Here is a 12,104-nt window from a genome sequence, read left to right on the forward strand (position 1 = left end):
CCTCCTGGCCATTCTGTTATAATACAGACAATCTTCATAGAATGTTAAGTTCCTCTTATTTAAATAAAAATGAGAGTCTGACCAGGTTATTTAAACTTCTAAAACTTAAAAAGTTATGTTTCTATAGAACCCATAATAATATGAGTGTATCAATAATGAAATGTTCACCACATGAATGAAATTTGGACTTCAAAGTTCAGCTTTGATGGTGTCAAGTTATTTTTATCATTATCAATTGCTCACATTTCCTTGATCTATATAAATATATACTATTTTTTGAACCCAAACTATGAGCTAAGTGCTTTACATGTGTTAATTCATTCAATCCTTTCAACTGTCCTGGAAGGTAGATAGGTAGCTTGTCCTATCCTGATCCCTTAAATGGTCCCTCTTACAGGTGCGAGCTTCCACTGAACTGCATAAAAAGTCAAGTGTCTTAAATCAATGAGGAAAGTTTTGGAAAATGATCTATTTAAACACAAATCAAATTACATCCTTACTTCACACCTTATACTAAAATAAATTTGTGAAGGATTTCATCAAGAATTAAATGTAAAATTAAGCCATAAAACTAGGTGTTTTATCTCAGGATAAAGAAGAACCTTTTATCACATAGCAATTAAGAAAGTTACAAAGGAAAATATCAATAGGAAAATAGTTGAATATTCACTAATGAATAATGCTTACAATTTCTTTCCCACAGGAGTATAAACATTATTGGACAGAATTGAGAGGAACTACACTTTTCTTTTATACCGACAAAAAAAGTACAATAGTAAGTAGTTAAACATGTTCAGCTGATTCAATTTTTTCCCAATATCCACTTGTCATATAGTTTATTATACATTTGGGATTGTCTGTCTTCCCAGAGTAAAGATTCTAGCAAAACCAATTCAAATAAGAACTCTTACATCCGTGATGGCTATCAATTATAAGACCCACGGTACTATTTCCTGGGCAACTCAGAAGTTATTAACTCATGTTTTTAACTTTGCATTCTTTTCTTTCTGATCCTGCTAATAAAAACTTAGTTGAAAAGTGAAAATTTTAGGGAGACACCTGGATACAAATTGCCTAATACCAAGTGATAGCCTTAATTTTCTCCTCTTTTTATCTTGCTGTAGCATGCAGTTATAATCTGAAAAGAACTAAATGATCCCCAAAGCCTCATAATATACAATATGTCACAATTTAATTCTTCTAGAAAGACAAAAACATCCCCTACAAAACAGGATTCCTAAGAGCTCAAGCATGAGAATAACAACAGAGAGATTCTGAGATTTATTTATTCATATTAATTTCAAATAATTTCTATTTCAATTTTCCCACCAAAAATTGAAAACTGATTGTGTATTTCATTTTTTCCACAAACAAAATGTAATATTTTAGTGGGAAATGCTTGCCTATCTTGGAATGCTATGCTTATAAGAGATTTTATCATCCAGTAACTTGTCTAAATATAAACATTTTGGACTATGTATTCAGTAGCTCACACTTCTTAGAATATCATTATTACATGTCCCAATCTCATGAAAGCAACAGAAAAAGAGCCTGTTTTTTGTATTTATTGTATTAATGTATATTTTGTATTTATTGTATTATTATATTAATATTACACAATAATAATATAATAATACAATACATAATACATGGATATTATTGTATTAATGTATTTTTTGTATTTATTTATTAATGTATTCCACCTGTAGGCATTTCAGTGCCATTAGTGGTAAACTAACTAGAAGTCATTTTAAAAAAACAAATGAAAAACAAACTTCAAACATTCATCTTTCACCAGAGTTCTGGATAGACAAGCTTTATATAAAGATGTTTTCAAATACCGTAACAAATTTTAACAAAACTAATTTCTCTGTTGTGCCTTCCAACTTCCCACTGATGTCAGTAAAAATATAAAAGACCCTGGCTTAAAACTTGTATAATACACATAAGTGAGAGAGTTAATAGTTATTACTCACTTACTACGTGGCAAGAGGCAGTACAGCTTAGTGATTGAGAGCCTGGTCTTCAGGTAGACTACCTGGGTTTTTATCCTGGTCCTGCCACTGTTCACTGTGCCAACTTGGGATCTTGGGCTACTTACCTAACTTCTCTGTGTCTCAGTCTATCAGACAGGGAACTGGTAAGAAACAGATGACATCACAAATTGGGCAATTTAAAGAGAGTTTAATGAAGATGCTATATTCAAAGCAGTGGACAGGATATAGGAAAACCACAAAAGATAGTGCAGAATGCTGAGGCTAGTAACAGTGCCTCATTACCACGCCCAGGAGTAAAGGAAAGAGTGAGAGAACAGTAGGGAGAGTTGTGTGAAGATGACTGCCTTGAGAAGAGTATGGGATCTTTGACTGCGGAAGAATTGCACAGGGTAATAAATATATGACCTCACTCTCCTCACTATTCTGATCTCCTGCCAGTGTTTACCAGCGGTCCAACCCAACAGCAAGAGGGTAAGGGAGCCCTTGATGTTGTCCATACAGGTCTCCCTCCTGGTGCATAATGTTGGATGATGAAGGGATAAAAGTGAATCTAGAGGAGAAAATGAAAGATCTCATACATTCAGTTTCAAATTTCTAAAATTAGGATGACAACTGTAGCCCGTCATATAAGGTTATCAAAAGGATTAAATGAAATAGTAAATGTAAGGGCTTGTGAGTGTAGCTGGCATATAGTAATCAAGCATTTTACATGCATTATCTCATTTAATTCTCACAACAACTCTGCAGAGTGGGTACTATTTTAATCCCCACTTTATACATGAGAATAATTAAGTTTAAAGATTAAGAAATTGTACAAGATCAGACAGCTAATGAAAGGGGTGCAATTCAGGTCTTGCTCCTAAGCCATCGTTCTTAACCACTATGCCGTGAAGAGATTGTTATAACGAAATGCTGCAGAATTGCCCATCTACCGATTTTGTTCAAAGAGGATGCAGACTTTTTCAGGAGATTTTTTGGGTGATAGTCTCAGGAAAAAAAGCACAGAGATAAAACAGGTGAAAACTGTAGATATTTAGCCTATAGTAGGGAAGAAATTAAAACCACCTTTACATATTTGAAAGGATGTCAGGAGGTCATGTGAAAAAGTCACTGAATTTGTTTAGTGTATTCCAGAGAAAAGGGACTAGGACCAATGGATGGAAATTGCCTGGAGAAAAACTGTGGCTTACTACATGAAAAAAACTTGCTAGCAGGCAGAGCTGCATAGGAGGTGTGAGTTCCATGTTGTTCGAGATATTCTAGCATAGGCTGGATGACTACATGGAGGGGTACTCTGGAAGAGATTCAAACATTAGATGGCAGCTAGATTAGACAGATGACTTTTAAGGCTCTATTCAATATTACAATTAAAAACAAAAAGATATGACTTCCTTTCTTCTAATCAATAGATCAGCTTACAGCACTCTATCTAACTCGGCCACTTCTTCCTCTGTTGCTTCCTCCTTTGTCTCAGCAAAATTCACTGAGCATGATCTAGACAAAAGATTCTGTGTAATTTTAAATTCTGTCCTCCTTCCCTTAAACCTCTCCTTCCATTTTCAATTGCTCCTTGTTTATTGAAAATAAAAGGTCAACCCAAACTTACCCTTAATCTCATCAATTTAGGAATAGTTCTAGGAAAAAAACTTACTTATTTTTATGTCCTACCTTATTCAGAAAAATGAAATAAGGAGACTTACAAAAATAAAGTAAAATAAGTTATATTGGGTATAACAGAGAGGAAAATAAAAGGAGATAGAAAGAAGTCAAGAATCAGGCTCATTTAGCAAAAAATTATACCATAAAAACCCTACTATACTTACTAGAGGTGGTCCTAATCTTTCTAATACTAGGAAGCAAGTCTGGCCAGTTGCATACAGAGCAGTCCATACCAATTGCTCAGACGAAATATTTGTATTGTACTGGGATAAGATAGGAATTTCTTAAGAGGATCCTCATAACCAGTGGTATGTGGTAAATGTTGAATAATAGCTTTCTGGAAAAAAATGTATGTATGAATATATATATATAAATTTATTATAAATATTACAGTTACAAAGAATGTGTAGCACACAGTTAAAAAATAAAATATACAATACTCTTATTGTAATTTCCATATAGGCAACTGATTCTTACAGAATGCTTTCATTAATTTTTCTGAACTCGTTTTCATAGCCAACTATGATTACAATTCAATAATGATTTGACAAATGGAGTTGTTTTCCAATCTGCTGTTTCCCCAATAAATTTATTGTCATTAAATATGATATTTAACATGAATGTTGGCTGATATTTTTGTTTACATTAATGAGTAAGAAGAAAGTAAAACAACAATTATGTATGCCAGAACTTCACCTATTTGTCAATGACATGAGCAAATTCTTTGCTGAATGAGATAATAGTTTTTGAATTATGGAAGAATATTTTGCCAATTTTTTGTCCTGTTCACAATGAAAAAGCTTCAGACACAACAAATTTTAAAGTTTCATCTGCATTATTAACATTTTCTCCTTCGTTTTCTTAAGGCCAGACCTGATGGCATCAAACTGGCCCTTGAGCCAAATCTAGCCTGTGGCCTGATTTTGTACAGTCTATGAGCTAAGAATGTTCTTATACTTATAAAGTGTTGTAAAAAAAAGAAAAAAAAAAGAAGAATTTGCAACAGAGACTGTATGGGGTCCACAAAACCCAAAGCATTTACAATCAGGCCTTTGCAGAAAAAAATTGCTTGCCCCAGGACAGTTAATGAAACAATAGGTCAAGCCCTAATTTATAAAGTTTGCCAATTTCCATCGTGTAAATACTCCCACCATGGCTGATTTCAACCTATCAATGTGACCACACTGAACATGGAGTTGGGAAAAAAGGTACCGTAGCATACCACTATATAGTATTCCACCACACAGAAATGAAGATGTAAATAACCTCAAGAGTATAGAGAATACTATGTAGTAATATAATCAGAAAATGCTGAGTTTTAAATTTCAATTACCTTTGCTTTTAATATCATTTATTTACTTGTATGTTTATATAATCTAATTTTTAATAATGGCTGTGTTTAAAAACTGGCTTGCAAAATTCCTAAAAATTTAACAATTGGTATTGCAAACCTGTGTGAGCAGGTCCAGGACACCACCATATAATGCATTTCTAACTGCCCTCTGAGTTGGGAAGGGGTCCCATGCCCATTTGAAAACCAGGATATTGGCCGGCCCAGTGGCATAGCACTATGCTTCGGTGGCCCAGGGTTCACAGGTTTGGATCCCCGGTGTGGACCTACTCATTACTTATCAAGCCATGCTGTGGGACTGCTTATCAAGCCATGCTGTGGCAGCATCCCATATAAAGTAGAGGAAGATGGGCACGGATATTAACACAGGGCCAATCTTCCTCAGCAAAAAGAGGAGGATTGGCAACAGATGTTAGCTCAGGGCTGATCTTCCTCACGTAAAAAAAGAAAACCAGGATATCATGCAAAGTAAAAATCAGTTGAAAGGAAGATATTACCTACTTTCCTGCCTACTAAAATTAATGTACATTACTCATGAACTAATTTAACAAGATTTCCATTTATCTTTGCAGTATGTTGACAAGTTAGACATAATAGACCTCACATGCCTTACTGACCAGAATTCAACTGAAAAGAATTGTGCAAAAATCACCCTTGTTTTGCCAAAAGAGGAAGTGCAACTGAAGGTGAGTGAAGAGAAGCAATTAGTCTGAAACAAGTTGTGGTTATAAATAGCATTCACCTCTTCACAACCCAGTGGCTGAAGTAAAGGGGAATTAAAAGAGGACTGCCACGTCTTAGACTTTGTTAATATTTCTTGCCTTTTGCCAAGAACTACAGTTTTCAAAACAGGATTTAAAAAGGCATGTTCACTTGTTTAGTATACAAGCACATTGAAACCATACACTTCTGTCCTCTGACAAAGTCAGAGATCTCACCTGGTGTTGTTTAAATGTTTTTTTGTTTTGTTTTGTTCTGTTTTGTGAGGAAGATCAGCCCTGAGCTAACATCCGTGCTAATCCTCCTCTTTTTGCTGAGGAGGACCGGCTCTGAGCTAACATCTATTGCCAATCCTCCTCCTTTTTTCCCCCAAAGCCCCAGTAGATAGTTGTATGTCATAGTTGCACATCCTTCTAGTTGCTGTATGTGGGACGTGGCCTCAGCATGGCCGGAGAAGCAGTGCGCGCCTAGGATCCGAACCCGGGCCGCCAGTAGCGGAGTGCGCGCACTTAACCGCTAAGCCACGGGGCCGGCCCTTAAATGTTGTTTTTGAATTAACATTTTCCAAGTTCCCAGATGATTCTGAGACATGTCCAACATGATACACATTTGGAACCATTGAATTAGACAAACCCATATTTCACAAATTGAGAGACATTCTGCAAGGCAATTGGCCTAAACTTTTGAAAAATACCAGTATAAGAAAAGCCAAAGAAAGACTGGACACCTGTTCCCAATTATGGAGACTATAGCATCATGACAACTAAAATGCAATGTGTGATCTGGATTGGATCCTAGATCAGAAAAGGAAGAAAAAGAGCTATGAAGAACATTATTGAGACAATTAGAAAAATTTGAACAAGAATTGTATATTAGTTATACACAATTTGTGAAATATGGTAACCTCATAAAACTCAGTTTGTAATGTATATAAATGTCGAATCACTGTTGTACACCTGAAACTAACATAATATTGTATGTCAATTATAATTGAACAAAAATATATAAAAAATAAAATAAAAGTATTTTAGATATACAAAAAATATATAAACATAATATAAAGAGAACAACTTGCAATTGAATAAGATGTAGTTGGAGTTGACCTTGAAAGCACTAGTCATTAAGCTTTAATGAACTAGGAATCACTTGTAATTAGGAAATCCAGGCGTCACCTATAAACCTGAGCCCCAGAATTTATGTTTTAAGCAAGCTCCCCAGATGATTCTGATGTTGTGGTTAAGAGCACAGGATTGGAGTCAGATGCTTAGGTTTGAATTCTGGTTATTTGTTAGTAGTGTGATCATAGGCAAGTTACTTAACCTTTTTGTGCCTTGGTTTCTTCACCTGGAAGTAAGTCTCTGCTTAGATGTAACCCTCTTACTGAGGCCTACCTGGACTACTTTATTAAAACTGCAATCCTTTTCCCTTTCCGTAACAGCATTCCCAATCTCTTTTACCCTGCTCTACATTTTATTTTTCCATTTATTTCCTTCTAACTCTACACAACCTCCTCACTATTATGTTTATTTCTTCCTTGCTAGACCCTAAACTCCACGAGAAAAAGGATTTTTGTTTTGTTCTCTGATGTAAACCAGTATCTAGAATAGTGCCTAGCACTAAAAGGCACTCAATAAATATCTGTTAAATGAATAAATCTGTAAAGTAAAAAATAATAATAGTACCTCTTGCAGAGTTGCTCTGAAGATTAAATCAGTTAACACTTGTGAAGTTCTCAGAATATTAGCTGCCACTTATAAGCACCTACTAAATGTTGTCTGTATTAATAGCATTTAGAGATAAGAATTGGAAGTTTCTATGGACTAACTACATTGGTCCTACCTGGTTGCCCCAAACTTAAAGCCCGTCAATGTTAAATACCAATGGAGGCAGTAACCATGAATTTACATACTGCAGAAATAAGTGTGCTAACATTTAAATTTTTTTAAGTAAATTGTAAAATTTTACTTGTTTAGTAAGCAAACAGATCAAAGCTATATACTTCTACCTTCTGACAAAAGAGTATTGAAATATTTCATAAGAAATATACATTAATACTTCTAAGCAGAAAGGAAAATGAATTGTTTCTTCCTTTCAACTGATTTTAAGTGGTTAAAAAATTACAATTGACTTTTTGAAATAATGTGCTTCAATAGAAGAATATGCATTTTGTCAATCTTGCTGGGCTTTGATGGCTTACACATTTTGAGTCTACAAAACAATAATATGAAATTCTAAAGTTATTTCAAGTTAATAAAAGTATTAATGTTCACAGTCATTCATGTCTTGTCTTTTTCTGTTTTTGTCTTCATCTTTAGACAGAGAACGTAGAAAGTGGGGAAGAATGGAGAGGCTTCATTCTCACAGTAACAGAGGTAGGAAGGACATTACTTTTGATTCATTCATTCATTCAACAAATATTTACTGAACACTTGCTATAAACTATGAAGAGTGAAAGGGGTTGAAGATATAGCAATTGAAAAGGACAGGTTTATATCTTTACACTTTCTCATGAAATTTATATTTTTATTGGGTGGATGGAGAGAGAGAAAGAAAATAAACAAATAAACAAAGAAGATAATTTAAAATTGTGATAATTGTTATGAAGAAAATAAACAGGGCAATGTGCCAGCCAGTGAATAACAGGTAGGGTGATCTACTTTTTGGTCTTATCTTTTTGACACAGTGGTCCTTTATATATTCTGATATTTGTAGCTTACATAGCATCTCCTAAAATACTTTCCAATTCCTTTCTTATTCATTTAATACATATTTATAAAATGCTGAGATGGATTTTATGAATAACATAGATAATATAACAAGGAGAGAACATCAAAATGAAAAGTCATTTTTAAACATTTGTTTAGCGAGTCTTAAGACATCACTAAAGGGATGCTTATACTCTGTGGCATCTTATCTGAGACAAATAGTAAGATCTACTGCTTATAGTTAACTGTTGCAGCAAGATAACTACCATTATTTTGAATAAAGCCATTGTAGCAACTATCTTAGAAGTATGAGGTACTTTAATAACCAGCCCCCAAAAGAGCACCGTGCTCTCTAATACTTTTAGAGGAAAGAAAACCTTCTGTTTATTAGGGTCAGTTAAACACAGACTCTATCCAAAGCTAGTTCCTAAGTAAAGCCTTTGCAGTCACATGAAATAAGCACTGCACTTTACTGAGATGATGGATGCTGGTTCTTTATCTCAGTCAATAATAGGTAAAAGTTGGAGGTTCAACTACCATGTAGAGAAATCATAGGAGGCTAGAAAAGTGGGCCAGTTAAAAATGTGAAAGACATGTTGACTTGGGGGGAGGGAGAAACTCTTTGGGGAATTACATTCTCTCCCTCTGCTGTGGTAAGTCATCACTTTCCACATGGCACTTCTTTTATTGGGGTAGAAGTATCCCAAGGGTATGTGATTAGGTGTCAAGGAGTACACTAAAACCACTAGAAAAACCTTGGGGTGCATCTTCTAGTACACAAATTATACTTGACATTTTGGACAAAAAATTTGTTTTTAGTTTTTTCCTTGAGATAAGGATAAAAAGCATTATTTTTATTTTAAAATGTACATAGGTATGTTACAGAATGTAAAATGAAATTCATGTGAATTTCCAAGAAAACAAGTTGCCTCAAATTTTGTGCTCTACAAATTGTTGTTTTTTAGTATGTTTCCAGATCACTCTGTGTATATACATTCACATGGTGCTGTTGTTTGGAGAGCTTTAGTAGAAGTTTGAGAAACACGGACTGTAGTTGAAAGAGCAGAGACGTTGCTTTTGAATTGAATAAACTGAAGTTTGAGTCCTGGTTCCACAACTTCTTAGCTATGTGACCCTGGACTAGTTACTTAATCTTTCTGAGCCTGTTTTTTTCATTTCTAAAGCAGGGATAACAATACCTGTCTTGTAGCATTGCTGTGAGGATTTGCAATAGCACAATTCTTGGAACAGACAGGCAATTAATAAGGAGTAGCTGTTTCATTAGTTTTTCCTCATTCTATTGTTTTTTTTTTCTGGTTTGGTATATAAGGAAATAACCTTACTGATTATTAGTTAGCTTAGTCATCCAGAAGAATAGTTTTTAAACCTTTTTGATTGTGTACCCTTATCAGTAAGTTTTTATTTCAAATTTCATATATGAACATACATATATATGCTATAAAATATAAATAATAGGAATTAATAAGATAATGTGTAAATAGAAAATGAAGTTCTAATGTTTTCTTTCCACACTTCAATGGAATTTCTTATACACCCTTTGGAAAGCATGTACCCCACTCCAGAGATCAAGAAGATAATCAGATGTGGCTACCTCAAAACATAGACTAGGTAGTGTCACATAAAGAAAAATATTCTACCATTCAGATTATACTTTCCTAGAGCACACAGCTGGTCATAATGAGGTCTAAATCAGCAGTATGAATGTAGATCAGGAGGAGATAGGTGACTCAATCCAAAACACATCGCTAGAAAAGGCTAAAAAGAAACCTAATAAGTAGAGCAATCATAATCCTAATGTGTGAAAGTTTGAAATATACACACAAACACACCAAAATATAGACCTCTGATTGCTGATTCTCAGTCATCTAATGAATAGTTCCATCTCAACCCCATGCTGCCATATGGCTGCTGGAGCTTATTCCAGGTTACCTGTGGGATGCCTAGGCAGGTACCTTGCAGGTGCTCTGAACCTTCCTGGCAGTGAGAAATAGTGAGCTCAGAATGAAAAATGAGAGGTTTGTTGTTACTTGAATTAACTTGTAATGCAAGGTGGGTATACTTTGCTTTGGGCCAGACCAAAAGGAACATTTCTTGGAAGAAGACCGGGTACCCTGTGCAGGTTCAAGTTGGTTTAGAGGCAGTTCTAAGACACCAAGATCCTCTATTCATGGATTAATGGATGGAAACCATCCATCTCTGTAGGGTAACTGAAGCTCCTTAGAACCAGCTCATCTTTGCTAAAATCAGTTATTCTGCTGTTCTTCTTGTCTGCCTACTGCTTTAATTGGTTTCAGCTGTCAGTTCCTCTACATGTGTCACTCCTTCCTGGACAAATAATTAGACTGCATGAAGTCCTAGAGAGAGAAAAGAAAAGGAGGATTGAGACCGAGCGGATACCTAGTTCATCTATGGAAAAAGAGAAGGAACCAATTGAAGATTATGTGGATGTACTGAACCCTATGCCAGCGTAAGTGTGCCATGAACTCCAGTTTATTTATTAGATTGTTGATATTAATTTCTAATTATCAAGGAGAGTTAGTCATTGACCTCTTTAAACCAGGGACAATAAGCTGTCTTGTGGACAAACAGCATATCTTTGAGTACACGCCACATTTCCTCTTATATGTCATGCTCAACACAATGCAAAATGCAGATTTGAACCAACCCTCAGACCACACAGGAAATCCCCTTCCACCCACACCTTTAGACCAAACAGATATTCTTTCCAAAGCTCAAACCTAAATAAAAGCTGCTACGTAGAAGGAAGGAAAAGATATTTTTTCACCATGCAACTCTATGATTGACTGATTTTCTATCGGAAAATTATACTAAAGAATTTAAAATACCTGAATGTTCTATTCAATTGTCCAGTCAACCAGTGAGTAGTCATTGAGCTTGTACTTTGAGGAAGGTCCTGTGTAAAGTATCTAAGGTGTTGTTGGAAAAATGAAGAGGCACAGAACATGCTGAAGTTAGCAACATCCTGCATTTATTTTTTACTCTTATATCGTTGAAAAGTGTGACTAAGATTGTAAGTCTTTTCCTCCTGGAATCTTGGTCTTCTCGTCAATAAAACTTGTCTGGTACCATCTTTGACATCAGGTTCTGAGGCATATTCTATCTGTACCACAATCACTGAAACCTGCCAACCATCACTCTTAGCTGAAACCAGTGACAACTGATGGACTGACAGGTTAAAAGTCACATAGACTGCTTCTTTTTCTCTTTTGCTCAATAAAACAAGTAATATATGTTTATTACAGATAAATAAAAAGAAGGTTAAAATCATTTCTTGTCCCACTACTCAGAGATATTCGCTGTTAACATTTTGGTGTATTGCATATCCTGCCAGACTTTTTTCTATTGAAAAATAGACTTTTTATTGACTGCAATATTTACTATAAAAATGAGAAGTGCTTTCTTAAAAATTTTACACATAAAAATGTCACCAATGCCATTAGAAAGCCATATTATACCAAAAGGAGTGAATTCAGACATCCCCTTAAATATCAGTTATTTAAAACAGAGACTATACAAGAGAAGCATGTATAAAGATATTTTGTATCCCTGAAAAGAAACTACCAACAAATATTATTTATCCAAGATCCTATTATAAACTAAGACTGGGGATACCTTGTTAATTCTTGTCTT

General features: G+C 34.8%; 1 protein-coding gene across 1 annotated transcript in view; it reads left to right on the forward strand.

Annotated features, from left to right (window-relative positions):
* Nucleotides 1-12,104, forward strand: part of STAP1 (signal transducing adaptor family member 1) — a 37,768-nt gene that overhangs the window by 8,597 nt on the left and 17,067 nt on the right. Inside the window, exons 2-5 of the mRNA XM_004419106.3 lie at nt 704-775; nt 5,580-5,693; nt 8,043-8,099; nt 10,748-10,920. Coding sequence (XP_004419163.1) covers nt 704-775; nt 5,580-5,693; nt 8,043-8,099; nt 10,748-10,920 — 416 coding nt within the window. The remainder of the gene's footprint in view (nt 1-703; nt 776-5,579; nt 5,694-8,042; nt 8,100-10,747; nt 10,921-12,104) is intronic.

This window comes from Ceratotherium simum, chromosome 8, assembly GCF_057802395.1.
Source record: "Ceratotherium simum simum isolate JZ-2026a chromosome 8, ASM5780239v1, whole genome shotgun sequence".
In the NCBI taxonomy this organism is placed as follows: Eukaryota; Metazoa; Chordata; class Mammalia; order Perissodactyla; family Rhinocerotidae; genus Ceratotherium; species Ceratotherium simum.